This window comes from Podarcis gaigeae (assembly GCF_964106915.1).
Source record: "Podarcis gaigeae genome assembly, chromosome: 13".
In the NCBI taxonomy this organism is placed as follows: domain Eukaryota; kingdom Metazoa; phylum Chordata; class Lepidosauria; order Squamata; family Lacertidae; genus Podarcis; species Podarcis gaigeae.
The window spans coordinates 43,704,661-43,724,720 of record NC_139689.1 but is presented as its reverse complement, the minus strand read 5'-3'; the positions used below and the strand labels follow the sequence as shown (position 1 = coordinate 43,724,720).

At 43.0% G+C, this 20,060-nt stretch overlaps 1 protein-coding gene and 2 long non-coding RNA genes across 3 annotated transcripts in view; 1 reads left to right on the top strand and 2 right to left on the bottom strand.

Annotated features, from left to right (window-relative positions):
* LOC310830278 overlaps nt 1–20,060 on the top strand; it is a 73,469-nt gene that overhangs the window by 28,839 nt on the left and 24,570 nt on the right. The gene's annotated exons all lie outside the window — the stretch shown is intronic.
* LOC310830871 (uncharacterized protein) lies at nt 4,940–11,819 on the bottom strand (the record flags this gene model as incomplete). The annotated part of the gene is made up of 4 exons (XM_083710705.1): nt 4,940–5,369; nt 6,669–6,832; nt 9,128–9,131; nt 11,599–11,819. 4 exons carry the CDS (start codon nt 11,817–11,819, stop codon nt 5,024–5,026), a joined length of 735 nt encoding a protein of 244 aa, XP_083566831.1. The 3' UTR covers nt 4,940–5,023.
* On the bottom strand, nt 13,219–19,275 carry LOC310830358. The gene is made up of 3 exons (XR_014557628.1): nt 19,163–19,275; nt 17,363–17,401; nt 13,219–13,246 (listed from the first exon to the last, which is right to left on the bottom strand). It is a non-coding gene; the product is annotated as an uncharacterized lncRNA (long non-coding RNA).

The window sequence follows — 20,060 nt, the reverse complement described above, 5'->3', positions numbered from 1 at the left end:
AAATTTAGAAATATCTCTCTGCCACTTCTCAAAACACCCCATTTTGTCCACAATCTGCAAAGTTTGAAACAAGAACAACATTTTTGGCAATACATTCATCTTAATAGCAGCAATACGTCCTGACAAGGAAAGTTTCAATCTTGACCAGACTTCTAGATCCCTCTTAATTTCAGACCAACATTTTTCATAGTTATCTTTAAATAAATTCATGTTCTTAGCTGTTATGTTTACCCTTAGGTATTTTACTTTTTTAACCACATTTAATTCTGTCTCTTTCTGAAACCTTTCTGATTCTAAAGAGGTCAAATTTTTTTCCAAAACCTTAGTTTTTTGCTTATTAAGTTTAAATCCCGCCACCCGACCAAACTCATAAATCAGTTGCAATACCCTTTTGGTACTAGGCTCTGGCTCCTGTAAGGTCAATACTAGGTCATCTGCAAATGCTTTAAGTTTATACTGTTTCGCTCCGACCTGAATACCTTCCACCAACCGGTCTCCTCTAATCATATTTAAGAGCACTTCCAGGACCGATATGAATAGCAAAGGGGATATGGGACAACCATGTCGTGTTCCTTTTTCAATTTTAAACTCTTCTGTCACCACATTGTTCACTATCAATTTTGCCTTTTGCTCTGAATAAATTGCCTCAATCCCATTTTGAAACCCCCGCCCCACTCCCATTCCTTCCAGATTTTTCTTCATGAACTTCCAAGAAATGTTGTCAAAGGCCTTCTCCGCATCTATAAATATCAACACTGCTTTTGTATTGATATTTGTTTGCAAGAGTTCCAAAATATCAGTAATGTTCCTTGTATTAGCAAACAAATGTCTACCTGGGAGAAAGCCTGCTTGGTCCTTATGAATCACTTCATTTAACACTTTTTTGAATCTATTTGCTAAAATGTCTGCAAATATTTTGTAATCCACATTCAGGAGGGAGATGGGGCGGTAGTTCTTAAGTTGTGTCTTTTCAGTTTCTAATTTGGGTATCAATGTGATGAAAGCCTCTTTCCACGACTCCGGTGTAAGGCTTTTGAGGACTTTTGTCCCTTTAATTAGAAGCTTCCTCCTTGTGACTTCATCCATTATTTGTTTCCTGTTCAGCCTAACCATAGCATTCGTAAGAAACTGCTCCTTTTATACCTAATAGACATCCATGTATATGTACATGTATATGTATATGATGTATGTGTATATGTATATGTAATCGATATCCATATCCATATCGATATCGATATCTCTACTGAAATCCTTGGGATTCCCTCAGTCAAACTGATAGTTTCCTCTTCTTTCTTAGTGGTCAATTTTGGTTGGCGCTCTCAGCCTGAGATTGCTAATACAGACAGTTATTGTGTAACATACTACATGCTTGAGATCACATGCTATCAATCAAATATATAACTTTCAGGGGACACTTGAAGACCATGGAGTAACTATGGAAGGAGCAATGGAGACCAGAATAGATTGGCCCAAGTAGCCTGTTAAGTTGTGGGTGAACATATCAGACAACACAGAGATTCTTCAGACAGCTCTTGTTTATTCACAGGCCACAACAGAACTGAACTGAAGGGTTCAGCCAGCCTGCTTATATAGAGCTCCAGTACAACGCAACAGTAACAACTTTCTGTAACTATCCAATCACTGAACGTCACTTTCAATTCCTTATTTGCATATGTGGACCTGAGTGAAAACTATCTACAGTATTCCTCTGCTGGCCCAGGGTGAGAACTTCAGTACATAACATAGCCCTTGGTGCAACCTGAAAATTGTAAGCAACACAACACAACACAACACAACACAACACAACACAACACAACACAACACAACAACAGAGCTGTTGTGTAGACTATGAATCCCACAGGTCATTCCACTTTACATCCTGCATGATATTCCACATACCATAGGGAAAGAATGCTGCTTCTTCTGCAAGGAATATGAGAGGGGGATGTGTTTTATTAAGGGCAAAGGCTGGTGGGAGTAGTGAAGGGGCTGGCAGTTCTTCCATGGCTTGGATTTTAATCAATCACAGATGAATTTGAGGGCTTAAAAAACTCACTTCTCCTTTGAAGTGGGAGACTATATATATATATATATATATATATATATATATATATATATATATTTAAAGCAAAATGTGGAAAGACAAGCCCTGGGATTTGTTTTGCCTTTTTAAAAAGGAAATTATTTCCAAAGCCCTCAATAGAAGCTGGGGTGGGAGGATCTGCAAATCGTCATGTGGCTGTGGTGATCAAACTAATTAGGTAACTGGTACAAAATAAAGATTATGAAATGGACTGCAAGAACTCTCTGAGAATAAAGAAAGGAGTCTGTCTGCCCACATGTACTGTTGTTTGCAGCGGAAAGTTGCGGCTGTTTTTTTGGGGGGGGGGTTGCCTTAAAAGACTGCAAGTCTAGGCACACACTTAGAAAGAAGTGCCTTTGGATAAAGTGGCGTTTCCTTCTGATGGGCAGGAGAAGGGAGAAGTTTCGGTTAACAACCGAAGAAGGAATACAAAGATCGGTCAGCAGAGAAACTGCAGCTTTTAATGAAATGCAGAGTGGCGCTTGTGCCTAATGAGAAACACTTTACAAAGACAGGCAGGCACTATTGGCAACTTGAAAAGAAACAGTGCAGATGTTATGCCCTACAATGTGGGGTTCGTGCGGGGCTTATTTTTCCCCATAATTTTTTTTTTTTATTAAGGTTTCAAAGATTTAACATCTACACTTCAATACATAATAAATTTACCATTTTCTTCCAATGTCTTGGAAGAAATTTAAGGATTATTTAGCTAGATATTCTAATATAACGTAAGTAGAACTATTTGTAAGTACCAAATCGGCCTAGGAGTTAAATATGTTGAATTGAAATTACCACGAAGAGAAAGAAAGATAGCAATTTGATTAAGTTAATTTTATTAGAAAGTGGATATTGGAAAACTGCTACAATGAGGTTTAAGGAAACTCAGTCAGGGGGGATTTGAGGAAGTCACTTAACAATGAACATCAAATTGGGCTTCAAACAGTTAGGTGTTTATATGTTTGTTTTTTTCTTTTTAAAATTGTAATGTTTTTCTTTTTTGTGTGCTTGTTGTAAATTTGGAAAGCCAGTAAAAAAAATTGGGGGGGAAAATAAATTTATCATTTTCTGACTTCCCACCTCATTTTCCATGGTGTTTTTATTTCTCCCCCTCTGCTGTGCAATAAAGGTAAAGGTACCCCTGCCCGTAAGGGCCAGTCTTGCCAGACTCTGGGGTTGTGCGCCCATCTCACTCAAGAGGCCAGGGGCCAGCGCTGTCCGAAGACACTTCCGGGTCACGTGGCCAGCGTGACATCACTGCTCTGGCAAGCCAGAGCTGCACACGGAAACGCCGTTTACCTTCCCGCTAGAAAGCGGTCCCTATTTATCTACTTGCACCCGAGGGTGCTTTCGAACTGCTAGGTTGGCAGGCGCTGGGACCGAGCAACGGGAGCGCACCCCGCCGCGGGGATTCGAACCGCCGACCTTGCGATCGGCAAGCCCTAGGCGCTGAGGCTTTTACCCACAGCGCCACCCGCGTCCCCTGCTGTGCAATACCTTCTATCTTTTACCATAACATCAATACTGTATTCTCTAATACCTTCTCTTGCTCTTATTTAAAATCCTGCTTGTGAGTTCATCAAACTGCAATATTTCCTTAAGTAGTCCGAAAAAGGGCTTCCGTTCTTCTGGGGCTTTGGGTTAACATTGCTATTGCAGAAAAGTCTCCGTATGGGCTAATGTGTAATTTCAGACAAGTAGTGATGGACTATATGGAACTGGCGGAAATGACTGGCAGAATCCGAGACCTGGGAGAAGAGTTGGTGGAAGAGGACTGGAAGAAATTTAAAGACTACTTGCAGAAATACTGTAAAATTAATGAACGTTGGATTAAAAATAAGTGGCATTAGCAACAAAGTTAATAAGAATATGCAAAAAGGAATTGATAATGGATGGAAATATAGACTTATAATATGCTAAGATATAGAGTTAAGATAAATGAAAGAGGGCAAGGATTTGCTGATTTGATTATGCAAATGGGATTACAAAAAGGGGAGGTGTGAGGAGGTCAAGGAAACAAGCTAATGAGTTTAAAGTTATAAAATATAGATTTGTTTTTAATTTTTTCTTATCTTTTTGTCTTTTGTCTTTTGTCTTTTTATTTTTCTTTTTTCTTTTTTTATGTATTTTTCTTTTTATGTCTTTGTAAAATCTTAATAAATATTCTATTAAAAAAAATAATTTCAGACAAGTAGAATATGCAATGCTTTTCTGGGGGGACGCAGGGGTACACTTACCCCAAACATTTTGTGAATCTAAGCTTGGCCTCACTGAGGGGCAGTATTTCAAAATGAGCAGGAAAATGAGAGTACCCCTAAACAATTTTTTTAAGGGGGGGAAGCACTACGAATATGTAATTTCAGAAATAAAATTCAAGGGACAGGGAGTAGCTACTAATGGACTATGCAGAACTGGTGAAGGAAACAGCAAAAATTAAAAAAACAACAGCATGATGGTCTATTTGTGAAAGAATAGAAGCCTTTTTTTTGGGAATCTCTGAAAAACACCATAATCAGATGAAATCGCAAGCAGGATTTGAAACGTGAGCAGCGGAAGAAAGATGATAATATTTGAAATGAAAGAATATATTTTAGGTGGGATGTTCATTAGAAGGCAGTATGTAGATGAGATGGGATTCAGAACAGTAGGGAAGAAAAGGCAGAAAGTCAAAGTTTAAAGATAGATAGATAATTTATTGACCAGCTTATAAAACACACTTGGGGGTACAATCCCAGAAGGAAAACAAACATTTAAAACAATGTGCAACAATAAATTTGAAATTTATAAACGCGATAAGCGTATAGACACTTAAAAGTTTAAGCGAAGTTTAAAGAGAAATGTAAAACTTGAAAGCTGGAATTTAAAGATATTTAATAAAAATGTGATGTCAAAACAAAACAGCAATAAAATCCGCCTCTCCTTCACACTTCAGCCCAGTTGCTCTCAGTTGTCTTCCAGGCTAGACGTCTCACACCTCTCAGCATTTAGCAGTACCACTCCCTTTCGAACTGTTGCCCACCGCGGGGGAGTTTGCAGTGCAGTTTCGGGACCCCGTGCCTTGCGGAGAACGAGGGCGATGGAGAGGGGCACCAAACAGACCGGCAGGGAGGTCAGGATGATGACCACTCCGGTGGGTGTCCGAAGCTCTGTGGGGTCACGGGGGAGGGAGCAGTTGGCGAAGTACTCCGCGTGGATTCTCATGAAGAAGGCGTCCAATGTGGGACTGGCCACCGGGCAGCCCATCCCTTCAGCCAGCAGCCCAGTACAGAGGACCAGCTCGCTATACATGCTGCAGAGGGACAAAATGAAAAGGTTGTGGTGGATGGAACATGATAGGCTATTTGTATGTGGAGGTCCCCAAGCCACCCCTCAAAATAATTCACAAAATCACACATAATTTTAGTTTAAGGTTTTTGGCCTAAAAAATTGGGCCACAACTTTATTAAAATACATAATCTGTGAGTGGTTGCTTAGGCATTGGTTATGACTATCTGTCCCCCCCCCCCCACCTGGAACAGAACTGACTACAGTGGTGCCCCGCAAGACGAATGCCTCGCAAGACGGAAAACTCGCTAGACGAAAGGGTTTTTCGTTTTTTGAGCTGCTTCGCAAGACGAATTTCCCTATGGGCTTGCTTCGCAAGACGAAAATGTCTTACAAGTTTGTTTCCTTTTTCTTAACACCGTTAATACAGTTGCAACTTGACTTTGAGGAGCAGCTCATAGAACGCAGTGTACATAGTAGCCTTTTTTGAGGTTTTTAAAGACTTTGGTGATTTTTGAAGCTTTTCCAAAACTTCTTTTGCAGCCATTTGGTAAGTCAAGCTTTTAAAACTTTTTTTTGGGGGGGGGTGGATTTTGGGTTGGGGTGTTTGGAATTCAAGGACTTGGTGTTGGGGAGGGGTTTGCAAGAATCTGGAAGCTTGTGTGTGTTTTTCTGCATTTTTATGATTTTTTGTGACCATTGGGGCACTCTGCTGTTTTTTTTAAAAAATTCTGGATTTGAATTTCTGTGTGCTGGGTGGCTGGGGGAACAGTTGGGGAGGGGTTTGCAAGAATCTGGAAGCTTGTTTTCCCCCCCTGCATTTTTATGATTTTCTGTGACCATTGGGCCACTCTGCTGTTTTTTTAAAAAAATTCTGGGTTTGAATTTTGAAATGCTCTTTACAGTATGTGTGACTTTAAAGAGCACTTAATAAACTCTTGTTGTACCAAATTTGGCTTTGTTTGGACTTTTTTTGACCATAGGAACGCATTAATTGATTTTCAATGCATTCCTATGGGATTTCGTGCTTCGCAAGACGAAAAATTCACTAGATGAAAAAATTCGCAGAACGAATTAATTTCGTCTTGCGAGGCACCACTGTATTGGGGATCAGTTGAGCTGAGCGTCAATCCCTCACCGCTCACCCAATCTGCTCCCCAAGGCTTGCTGGTCCTGGTCCCATTTCAGGGATTGGACGAAATCATGGCAAGCCCCAGGATTCCTTTAACGGAATTCCTTTCCACCCCCATTGGAGGGGCAGGCCCAGCCTATCCTGACCCCTCCTCCACCAATTTTTATAACCAATGCCTAACTGCAACCTTACAAGTTGTGATGAATTGCTAAGTAGTAGGCAAAAGCCAGATGGCACCAGCCAATCAGCCAAATGGCAAAATTCCTACTAGGCCCCTGCCCCAAGGCAGACGACCCCATGACAGGCATAGCAAGGTCAACCGGAACACAGGGCGGGCGGGAGGGTGATCCGATGCACTCAGCGAAAGAGAAAGGAAAAGACAGAGTGCCCCGATATTTAAAACCTTTGGTCCCACCCACCCAAATTGCAACATGCAATTTGCCCCAGCAACCCAGTCATCCAATCGTTGCTTCAGGCAATAACCATTTAACCTGCCTGGCAACAGAGGTTTGGCCTGGCAGACCACCCCCCCCCCCCCGCAACCCGTGCTCTCATTTGGGGAGAACACGCTTTGTCATGGATGCTTCAGCTGAGATTCCTGCATTGCAGGTGGGTGAACTATGATTCTATGATTCTAGGACGTGCCACTTTAGGGGGAAATACTTGACTTTTGCAAATTTATTCAGTGAGGGGTCTTAAAAATATGCATTTGGGTGGGAGGAATTCAAATGCAGTCGAACCTTCGTTTTCAAACACCTTAGTTCTCAAACGTTTTGGCTCCCGAACGCTGCAAACCCGGAAATGACTGTTTCGGTTGGCAAACTATTTTTGGAAGCCGGACGTCCGACGGGGCTTCCGATTGGCTGCTGGAGCTTCCGGCAGCCAATCAGAAGCCACGCTTTGGTTTCTGAATGTTTTGGAAGTCAAACGGACTTCCAGAATGGATTCCGTTCGACTTCCAAGGTACGACTCTATGCTCTCTCTCTCTCTCTCTCTCTCTCTCTCTCTCTCTCTCTCTCTCTTTGCAAATGTCTTTAGTGAGGGGGTCTTAAAAATAAGCTTTTAGGTGTGAGGGAATCAAAACTGCTTTTATTTTTGTGATTGGACAACATTATATTGTAAACCGCCCCGTGTTCTTCAGATGAGATGCGGTATAGAAATTTAATAAATAAGAAGAAGAACATTTGTTGAAGAAGCACATGAAGTGCTTTTGGAAAGCCAAAGAGTTTTAATTTTGCTGTCTGAAAATGTCTGGCAATGCTTAATAAATGAATTAATATTACATAACAGCAAGTACTTAGCAATCGTTTTTAATGATTGTGGTGCATTTGTACACACATTTTACTCACCAACCAAAACTAAATAAGATTAATTTAACCAAAATATCCTTTGAGAGCCAGTGTGGTGTAGTGGTTAAGAGCGGTAGTCTCGTAATCTGGTGAACTGGGTTCGCTTCCCCGCTCCTCCACATGCAGCTGCTGGGTGACCTTGGGCCAGTCACACTTCTGTGAAGTCTCTCAGCCCCACTCACCTCACAGAGTGTTTGTTGTGGGGGAGGAAGGGAAAGGAGAATGTTAGCCGCTTTGAGACTCCTGAAGGGGAGTGAAAGGCGGGATAGCAAATCCAAACTTTTCTTCTTCTTCTTCTTCTTCTTCTTCTTCTTCTTTGAATTCCCAAGTTTTCAAAGTTTTCAAATTCCCATTTACAGAATTTGAAAGTTGACAAATTCAACACACCCTAATGGCACAACCAATGGATGAAGATGATGATGATGATGATGATGATGATAATAATAATAATAATAATAATAATTTATTTATACCCCGTGCATCTGGCTGAGTTTCCCCAGCCACTCTGGGCGGCTTCCAATCGAGTGTTAAGAACACCACAGCATTAAATATTCAAAACTTCCCTAAACAGGGCTGCCTTCAGATGTCTTTTAAAGATGAGATAGCTACTTATTTCCTTCACATCTGAAGGGAGGGCATTCCACAGAACGGGCGCCACTACCGAGAAGGCCCTCTGTCTGGAAGAGCCACTTCTGCCTAGAGGAGTGCCAGGACATGTCAGAAATGAGGACCATCAGTGCCATATCCAAAGGTAACTGAAAAAGAGGTGTTGGGGTACAGACAGGAGAAGCAGGGAGGTCAGAACGAGGCTTACAGGACCATGGACAGATCACTAGGATCCACAAACCTGGCTTGACAGACTCCTACCTCCAAAGAATGCTTCTAGGCTGTACCGGAGCCATACCGGAGTGAAGGTGTCTTCTTCTATTTGTCCCCATGTCAGTTTCAGGTTATTGGTTAGTTTTTCTAATAAGGCTGTTTCCCATACTCTTTGGTACCATTGGTCCATGCTTACTCCTGACAGGTCTCTCCAGTGTCTTGCTATGATGCTTTTGGCTGCTGAGAGTAGGTGGGCTATGAGCTCTTTATGATGTGAGTGGGCATTCTTATCTTGGAAGACGTTTAGCAGGGCCAGTTCTGGGGTGACCTCTAATACTTGCTTAGTTATTTTGCATATTTCTTGTATGATTGTTGTCCAGAATAGTTGGATTTTGGGGCATTCCCACCACATGTGGAGTAGGACGGTTCATAAAAAAAAACTTTTTTTTAAACAAAAATGCCTATCCAAAGGTCTTATCTTACCATACTAGGGATTATATCTGAAATTTCATGCATATCAGTTAATATATTGACCCTGCTCCACTGAAAAGCATAGGGTGTTCAGTAGGGCGGTTCATAAAAAACGTGTTGTTTTTTTAAATGCCTGCTCCAAATGTCTTATGTTACTACACTATGGATTATATAGCTATATCTGAAATTTCATGCATATCAGTTAATATCTTGACCCTCCTCCACGAAAATAGCTGTTTACTTGGCTGTTTTCCTATGTCGTGAAGGCTGAAATTTCAATTCACTGGAGCAGGGTCAAGACATTAACTGATATGCATGAAATTTCAGATATAGCCATACAGTGGTACCTCGGGTTAAGTAATTAATTTGTTCCGGAGGTCCGTTCTTTTCTTTTCTTTTTAACTTTTTTTTATTCAAAATTAAAACAAAACATATTATCCAGAAACATATCATCCTTATTTCCCCCCCATTTTCCCTCCCCCCCACAACCCCCCCCCCGGCTTCCCTCAGTTCCAGTCTTTGATTTCTCTAAGAATGCTATTTTCTGCATGTTACACAGTTGTATAGATCCTCAAACTATTTAGCTGATTATCATCAATAAAAAAGTTTGTGAATGTTTATTCAAAGCCAGTCAAGGAGTCCAGTTCACTCAGTTGAGTCTTCAAATACTTTGTAAAGGGTTCCCATTCATCTTTAAAGTCACAGTTATCCTTGTCCCGTAGCTTATATGTGAATTTTGCCAGTTCTGCATAGTCCATCAATTCTTCTTGCCATGATTCTTTAGTTGGGGTTTCTTCAGTCTTCCATCCTTGTGCTATTAAAACTCTCGCGGTCGTTGTCGCATACATGAAGATGTTTTTCAGCTTTTTTGGTAGATCTTTCCCTACAATCCCTAACAAAAATGCTTCAGGTTTTTTAACAAATGTTAAATGAAACATTTTCTTCAACCTGAAGCGTATCTAACCCGAGGTACCACTATATAATCCCATGTGGAGTAAGATAAGACCTTTGGAGCAGGCATTTTCAAAATAACAGTGGTGCCCCGCAAGACGAATGCCTCGCAAGACGAAAAACCCGCTAGACGAAAGGGTTTTCCGTTTTTCAATGCGCTTCGCAGGACGAATTTCCCTATGCGCTTGCTTCGCAAGATGAAAACGTCTTGCGAGTCTTGCGATTTTTTCGCTCCCCCCCTTTCTAAGCCGCTAAGCCGCTAATAGCCTTTTAGCCGCTAAGCCGCTAAGCCTTTAATAGCCGCTAAGCCGCTAAGCCGCTAATAGGGTTGCTTCGCAAGACGAAAAAACCGCTAGACGAAGAGACTCGCAGAACGGATTACTTTCGTCTTGCGAGGCACCACTGTAAAGTTTTTTATGATACGCCCTAATGTGGAGGTATGTGCCTGTGAAGGTGCATCCTCTCTAGCATTTGGTGAGGTTCCTGGGCAAATAAAAAATACGTTGGGGGGAAAAAAGCAACCTTCCAGGCATGGACTCCCCTCCCCAAGCTCCACATCCATGTCTGAGGAGTGAAAATCCTTAAAGGGGCAACCCTTGCATTGCGATAGCTTGCCTTTACTCCCTGCCTAATGTACTCACTGCACCAAGAACAGGAAATATATGGCATGATGGCAACCAATTTCTCAAGGAGCTCAGACTCAGGATCAAATATCTCTTAGACCCTCCAAGTGTCCCCATTTTCCAGGGATGGTCCCGGATTTACAGAAGCCGTTCCACTTTCTGGTTTGATCCTGGAATGTCCCGCTTTCCCTTAGAACATCCCTATTTTCACTGTATACGTGTTGGAGAGTATGGTTGTTGTTGTTCTTGTTTAGTCATTCAGTCATTCAGTGACCCCATGGACCAGAGCACGCCAGGCACTCCTGTCTTCCACTGCCTCCCGCAGTTTGGTCAAACTCATGCTGGTAGCTTCGAGAACACTGTCCAACAATCTCGTCCTCTGTCGTCCCCTTCTCCTTGTTCCCTCTATCTTTCCCAACATCAGGGTCTTTTCCAGGGAGTCTTCTCTTCTCATGAGGTGGCCAAAGTACTGGAGCCTCAGCTTCAGGATCTGTCCTTCCAGTGAGCACTCAGGGCTGATTTCCTTCAGAATGGAGAGGTTTGATCTTCTTGCAGTCCGTGGGACTCTCAAGAGTCTCCCCCAGCACCATAATTCAAAAGCATCAATTCTTCAGCGATCAGCCTTCTTTATGGTCCAACTCTCACTTCCATACATCACTACTGGGAAAACCATAGCTTGAACTATACGGACCTTTGTTGGCAAGGTGATGTCTCTGCTTTTTAAGAGTGTGGTAAGAGTCCCTGTTTCCATTGGAGAAATCTTGGAAGGCATGGTCTCTGCCATAGAGGGAACAACACACCAGAATGTAACCCCCACATAAATGGGGGGGAGGCCTATATATAAAATAAATCAAGAAACCAACCCCCCTAAGGTACCAGGAACCAGGTCTGCGGCTGAGAAATCTATACCTGCCAGTTGTTTCCCAGATACACCTGCTGCTCTCTGCTGCAGCCATGATGGAAGCATGAAATTTGGGCCAGCAGAACAGCGCTACCCAGTCATAGTAGGTATCTCCACAGTCACTGGCTTGGTCGTCCTCTTCTTCAAAAGGCCCTAGCCGAGAATGAGAGATCAGAAGAGAATTCTGACTGGGACTGTGGCAGGCAAAAAATCCCCTGCCCCATCCCATCATACATCTCCATGCAGCTCAGTGTGTGCCCCCACCCCCTGCTAATAATAATAATAATAATAATAATAATAATAATAATAATAATAATTTATTTATATCCCGCCCTCCCCAGCCAAAGCCGGACTCAGAGTGGCTAACAACAGTAAAATAATACAACATTCTAAAATCAGTTCATGGCATCTTGCCAGCAATTCATTTATTAAACATCAGCTACGGAAATGCAAACTACCTGACAAACATCACTTCTAGTTTTGTAGGCAGCAGAAAGGATGCCTGATTCTACACCGTGTGCAAATGGTGTTGAATTGGGAGAGGAATCAAATCACATTCCAGACAGCTTTTTACATTCAACCCAACAGGCAAACGGTGCATGTAACTAGGGATGTGCAAATCTGTTGAATAATAATAATAATAATAATAATAATAATAATAATAATAATATATTTATACCACGCCCATGTGGCAGGGTTTCCCCAGCCACTCTGAGTGGCTTCCAACAAAATATTAAAATACAACAGTCTGTTAAACCAGTGTTTTTTAACCACTGTTCTGCGGCACACTAGTGTGCCGCGAGATGTTGCCTGGTGTGCCGTGGGAAAAATTGAAAAATTCGAAAGATTTTTTTAAAAAAAAAAGTCAAATTTTCACCCACTAGGCAGGCGCCGGACTGTGTCCACCCTATTTTCCATCCGTCCTGGGTGGGGATCAGATCGGATGGGATCGGATGAGAGCGGACAGGCCGTCCGCTCTCATCCGATTCCCCATAGTGAGCAGCGGGGCTCTGACATCTCCCTCCCCACACACAGTGCGGAGACGGAGCTGTCATCCGCCGGCTCAGCGGGAATCAGCGGATCGATCCCCGCTGAGCAGAGAACGGTCCGCAACGTTTTTGTTTGCCATTAAAGAAAAAAATATTAAACATTTTCTTATGGTGGTGTGCCTCGTGATTTTTTTTCATGAAACAAGTGTGCCTTTGCCCAAAAAAGGTTGAAAAACACTGTGTTAAAAGCTTCCCTAAACAGGGCTGCCTTCAGATGTCTTCTAAAAGTCTGGTAGTTGTTTTTCTCTTTGACATCTGGTGGGAGGGCGTTCCACAGGGCAGGTGCCACTACTGAGAAGACCCTCTGTCTGGTTCGCTATAACCCAGCCAGATGGGCGGGGTATAAATAAAAAAATATTATTATTATTATTATTATTATTATTATTATTATTATTATTATTATGCAGTGTGTGTCACATGTGAAAATGCCCAACAGAGGTCACAAAATAAAAAGTGAGATATTGGGTAAACAGACCATTTTGGGATGCAGATCTCATTAAAACAGAAACCTGTGGCTAAAAGAAGAGCAAGGACTTCTGTTTTGCAACAGAGGAGATGGGAGGAAGAGATCATTGCTTACCTTCTTCATCTGGATACAGGTAGGAGACTGGAAGGAGAAGGTAGATGTTAGTCTAGGAACAGCAGTAGGATGAATAACAGTGATAGGGCAGGCCTGGGGACTCACTAGCTCAACTATTACCTTCCTCAAGAAAGATCTATTTAAAGAAGGGGAACCTGCGAAGGCTGCTTCATCTCCCCTGTACTGTATACACAATTTCACCTTCACTTTTGGCTCCAGAACTGACACAAACTTAAGAGAAAGACAGATGGAATCAGCCCAACTACTGATCCATAAAGGTAAAGGTAAAGGGACCCCTGACATTAGGTCCAGTCATGGCCGACTCTGGGGTTGCGGCGCTCATCTCACTTTATTGGCTGAGGGAGCCAGCATACACCTTCCGGGTCATGTGGCCAGCATGACTAAGCCGCTTCTGGTGAACCAGAGCAGCGCACGGAAACGCTGTTTATCTTCCCGCCGGAGTGGTACCTATTTATCTACTTGCACTTCGTGCTTTCGAACTGCTAGGTTGGCAGGCACAGGGACCGGGCGACGGGAGCTCCCCCCGTCGCAGGGATTTGAACCACCAACCTTCTGATCGGCAAGTCCTAGGCTCTGTAAATCAGATCAAAGATATATCTTGGCAGAGCGCTTTTCTCTCCAGCAGAGACCTCCCCTCACCCCAGAGCTTCCCAAGCGAGGGATGATGGAGATTATTAAATCTCTGCTGGGGGGACAAACATCTGGAGGAGGACAAAGGCTCAGCCCAGAAACGCTGTGTTCACGAGTGCCTCTCTGAGGATGTGCATGTTGGTTTTCCCTCCTGTCACAACTACAAAGATCAGGAATGAGGAACTTTGAAGTGACCAGCAAGCAAGGCATCCAGGCAACCTTAAGCCCCAATGTCTGCGTTCAAATGCTGTGTTAAACTGTAGTTAAAAGACAAACTATCCGTTGTATCTGAGTTGATCACAGTCAGAGTAGACCCACTGAGTTGAAGTTAGTCCCGTCTGTGCCATTCAAGGGAGGAAACTAGCCAGAGTCTCAGTGTTGTGATGTGTGAACCCAGAACCATGGTTTGTTTCCTACAACCAAACCATGTCCTTAGTTTACTTCGTTTGGTTTATTTGAAGATAACAAACCACGAGCACAGCTTCACACATCACAACAAGACACACTTTAGCTTGCCTGGGGCTTGTTTTCTCCTCTGCATGGCGAGGTTCAGAGCAGCAGCTGTGCAGGAGATGTGCTTGTGCACATTAAGCAATAGTTTATTTTAAACCATGGGTAGGAAAACTAAGGCCCAGGGGCTGGATCCAGCCCAATCACCTTCTAAATCCGGCCCAAAGGTGGTCCGGGAATCAGTGTCTTTTTACATGAGTAGAATGTGCCCTTTTATTTAAAATGCATCTCTGGGTTATTTGTGGGGCATAGGAATTCATTCAACCCCCCCCCCCCCGAAAATATAGTCTGGGCCCCTTTCTGAGGGACCTTCTCTTCTTCTTCTTCAGTGGACCAGTCCCCTGCTAAAAATGTTTGCTGACCCCTGTTTTAAACTATTGTTTAACTGAAATATACTCGGAGTCGAGAGTGGATTTCATGCTCTTTATTCAGCTCATAGTGGTGAGGAGGAAAGGAAGTTCCCCCAGAGTGTCTGCTTTATATACATTATTTACACAATGGGCCCCACATGATTGGCCTACAGGAGAATCCCGGAATTAGCCAATCAGGTCGCGGATTCACTTCCACCTGGAGCTGGATTGGGTGGCTCCTGTGGACCAATCAGACTGCTGCATTCTGGAGCCTATTGTTCTAGGACCAATCAGACTGCTGCATTCTGAATCCTATTGTTCTAGGACCAATCAGACTGCTGCATTTTGGATCCTATTCAACTCAGTACATAACATTAACATAGCAAACCAAGCCAGTATATCTGACAACTGGGAATCATCCTGCTTTCAAAAGTAAATCTTTTATTCTTGGCTGCAATGGTCAAAGGACATGAATGAACATTCCCCAAGAAGTCAAAAGAGAGAGAAAACAATTCTTTTGAAAGCCATCTCTACCATCAGAACACCCAGGGACTATGAGTTCCGTAGATATATTACGTGTTGCACAATACAACATTAACTTCTATCTGCCTTGGCGTCGTAAAAATTCACTGGTTGACCCTAAGTGTTACTGTTAAAAAAAAAGAGAAAAGGAATCCCTGCCTTATCGGCTCCTTCCACATTGTTCCGAATAATTTTTATAAACATCCATGGTTTCCTCTCAAGAACCTCCTTGTTCAAAAGCCAAAAAGCACCGAACGCTTTCCTTCCCAAGGCAGCGGCTCCCTATTCCTGATCCAAAAATATTAGGTAGTTCTGGGATCTCTTCCAGTTTGGGGAGGAGTGGGGAGGAAAGCACAAATGAAAAGTTCCCCCTTGCCCTAACCTGATGTCCCCATTAAAGAGGGAGGGAATCTGTTACTGTCTTGGGAAGAGATTACCACTTTTTTTCTGGCAGCATTCATGTGCCTTTAAGCACCGTCACTGCAGGCACAAATTCAGCAGCTGAAATCTTTCCTCCTCAATGTGCAGAGACACCAGAAACGCTTCACCTGCCAAACTACTGCTTGTCGTACAATTTGTTTGTCCGTTCTTTCAATTTATTGGCCCACCTTTCTACAATATATTACCCAAGGCGATCAGTTTGTAATGTTTCATTATGTTTAGGGAAGCTTTTAATGTTTAATAGACTATTGTATTTTAATATTTTGTTGGAAGCTGCCCAGAGTGGCTGGGGTATAAATAATAAATTATTATTATTATTATTATTATTATTATTATTATTATTATTATGTCTTTATATATGTGGGAAGCTGCACAGAGTGACTGGGGCAACCTGGTCAGATGGCCAAGTACAAATAATAAAATTATGATGATGATTATTAAGAGCAACCATTAAAAATACATCAAAATACTTTAAAAAATATAAAGAGAGAAAAAATAGGACCAAACAATGGTCACATTAAAACACATTTGGATGAATTTAAAATGTGTTTTCCTGACAGTGGAAAGAGAAGGGGCTAAGTCGGTGGTTCTCAAACATTTTTCTCTGGGTCAGCAGACCCTCCAAGTGTCCTTATTTTTCCCAGGGATGTCCCTAAATTAGAGAAGCTGTCCCAGTTTCTGATTTGATCCCGGAATGTCCTGCTTTTCCTTAGGACATCACTATTTTCACTGGCGAAATGTTGGAGGGTATGGAGTTATCTGACCCCCGAGTCGTCTGAAGGCAATCCAGTATAGGGAAGTTTTTTTTTAATATTTAATGTTTTATTATGTTTTTTTATATGTTGGAAGCTGCCCAGAATGGCTGGAGCAACCCAGTCAGATGGGTGGGATATAAATAGTAAAATTATCATTACGGAATGGGACGACTATATTTTCATTGGAGAAATGTTGGATTCTGGGCCACACTTCCAAAATAAAAATTTGCTCGCGCCACAACAATTTTTTTATCGATAAGAAATACATTGGAAAACAAAACAACTCCTAGCAGTGCTTGATTTATAGCACAGAACACAACTACTTTGTCATATGATTGTGAGATATCCAGAAAGTACAGTGGTACCTCAGGTTAAGAACTTAACTTGTTCTGGAGGTCCGTTCTTAACCTGAAACTGATCTTAACCTGAGGTACCCCTTTAGCTAATGGGGCCTCCCACTGCTGCCACGCGACTTTTGTTCTCATCCTGAAGCAAAGTTCTTAACCCGAGGCACTATTTCTGGGTTAGCAGAGTCTGTAACCTGAAGCGTCTGTAACCTAAAGTGTCTGTAACCCGAGGAACCACTGTATAAAAGACTGTGGCTCTGTAACAACACAAATCATTCCCAGAATATAATATTGATTGTCCTTGAATGTTCCCACCACACTCGCCACCTTTAAGCACACCACACCCTTTGAGGACCACTGGGCTATGTGGACGTCCCTAGGGAGGGTCTTCTAAATCTAGGGTGCAGCCTCTGGGAAGGCCCTCCCGTGTCCCCATTTCTTAACGGCCCAGTACCCTCTGTATGAGAAGTGTGGAAATGGCAACGGAAAGATAAATGGGAAAGGGCAGTGCTAAGGACTGGTTTGCTCTCCTTGTTCCCAGAGAACAAATACTTGTTTCTCTCTTACTTTCATCTTCAAAGTCATCATAGGTCAGTGCTGTGCATCCTGAAGGAGGAAAGAGAGAGAGAGAGAGAGAGAGAGAGAGAGAGAGAGAGAGGGAGGTCAGAGAGGGATAATTGCAGGAGTCACTTCTGTCTCAGGCCCACCCTATAGCCAAAACATCCAAGTGCCCCCATTTTCCAGGGACAGTCCCAGATTTACAGAAGCTGTCCTGGTTTCTGATTTGATCCCAGAATGTTCCATTTTTCCTTAAAGGTAAAGGTAAAGGACCCCTGACAGTTAAGTCTAGTCGTGAACGACTCTGGGGTTGCGGCACTCATTTCCCTTTACTGGCCGAGTGGCCAGCACGACTGAGGCGCTTCTGGCGAACCAGAGCAGCGCACGGAAACGCCGTTTATCTTCCCGCCGGACGTGCTTTCAAACTGCTAGGTTGGCAGGAGCAGGGACCAAGCAACGGGAGCTCACCCCATTGCGGGGATTCGAACCGCCAACCTTCTGATCGGCAAGTCCTAGGCTCTGTGGTTTAACCCACAGCGCCACCCGCGTCCCTCCCTCTCAGTTACTCAGGACTTCCGAAAACATTTCACCAGCGAAATGTTGGAGGGTATGTAAACCTCTCATTGTCATGGCCACTGCTGCACCTCACGGGGCAACAGATGGAAGAGGTGAAGAAGGAAGTAGGAAAAGAGAAATCTAGCTGGGGCTCCCCTGAACTACCCTTGTCAGTTCAGAATAACTGCTTTGGCTGCTCCTTTTTTGCATATTGTATGTTTGTGCAGCTGCTGGAAATGGAGAGGGGCTCCCTTGTTTCTTTTCGTTGAGCTGCTTTGAAGCCAGTTCTAAGCACAGCAGGCAGCTTCGTTGCCCTTCTCTCTGCCCCGCAAGTGACCCCAGGTCCACAACAAGGTCCCTCAGGTTCACCTGAATGGAGTCACCTCCAGGTGTGCACCAACACAGTGTTATTATGCTTAAGCCAGGATGACTTTGTTGCTTTATTCGGTCAATGCAACTGAGCCCAAGAATGGGAAATCAAAAGTAACTTTGCTGCTGCCAACTAAAATAATCCAAGCTAAACACCAGCAGATGTCCACCCACCCCCCAAAGTTAAATACAATAGCTTTATAAACCATGAGGTAGAGCTTCTAGGGAGAAGCTGGCCTCATACATTCAGGAGAGAGAGGGGGGCTCACCAAGAAAGGCAAATTTGTTGTAATTTGTTCCAAATGTTTGTTAAACTGGAATCAAAACAAGTCGTTTTGTGGGTTTCCAAATCACACAATTTCCACTATGTTGTTTTTTTTTTAAAAAAAATGTACGTTCTTCCAAGAGAAGGAGAACAGCAAATGTCAATGTCCTCATTCATCGTAATTATTGTAGAGTCCTAGCCAGAAATTTGGTCAGGTTGTGGAAATCAATAATGCAATATACAGGATCCCCTCCAAACTGGAACTACGGCTTAGCTCCACTGAATTGAATAGGATTTACTTCTGAGTAGGCATGCTTAGGCTTGCAGTGTAGCTAAAACTCGTAGAGTTTCCAAGCAAATCAGAACAAATACTCAATAAAAGACTGGATGCAATTCTAACTTCCATGGGAGTTTTGTGCAGGATCAGTGCTCAATTACATATACAGGTTGGTCTTTTCCCCATACAATTCAGGCAAATCTTAGGGTTGGTTTTTCCCCTCAATAGCATTATACTCACATTAGTCCAATCTACTGCCAGTTTCACAGTATTTTTCATGCCATGTAGCACTGAAAGACAACTATATATTTTTTTCTAATAGGACGGGAAAGAGGACACTTACCTCTGCAAAAAATCAAAAGCAGTATAGAATACTGGAGACAACGCCAGAGAGGTTGGGGCATTCTCATCACCATCTTGGGGAGAAACTCGGCCTTTCTCCTCTCTTATCAAATGGCTGTCTGAGACCCCTATGGCCCCCATCGACTTGGGAGTTTGGCTGTGAAACCCTCCCATATGAGCCTCTTGCAAACTGGACCAGTTGTTGAAAGAAAGAGTCATTCATCAGAGATAACTATCAAGCAAGGGGCATGAATATCCTGAGGTTTGATGAACGGGAGATGATAGTTCCATGGGTGAGCTAGCTTTGGAGAATCCTAAACATGCTCCAAGATAATCTCATGGTTCACAGATTCCAGGGAGATCCTTGCTTCTTAATGCTGCCGTGCTGAGAAAATGCACAGGTAGGCAGCACACTTGTTTTCTGAACAATGGAAAATTACCGGTACATGCAGGGACCAAATCCCAACAAAAGTAAGGCATACTTAAGCATACAGTGGTACCTCGGGTTAAGAACTTAATTTGTTCCGGAGGTCCGTTCTTAACCTGAAACTGGTCTTAACCTGAAGCACCACTTTAGCTAATGGGGCCTCCTGCTGCCGCCGCGCCGCCGAAGCCCGATTTCTGTTCATATCCTGAAGCAAAGTTCTTAACCTGAAGCACTATTTCTGGGTTAGTGGAGTCTGTAACCTGAAGCATATGTAACCTGAAGTGTATGTAACCTGAGGTACCACTGTATTGAGACCTTAAGCACACATAACTCCGTATTGCATTGTGAGTTTCATTTCACTGCCTTTTATTGTGGGGTGTAATCCACTGGAGAAGTCAAGTACAACATTACCTGTTTTGCTACACTAAAAAAAACCCCTCCCCTATACAGGGCTATCTTCAGGCCAGGTCTT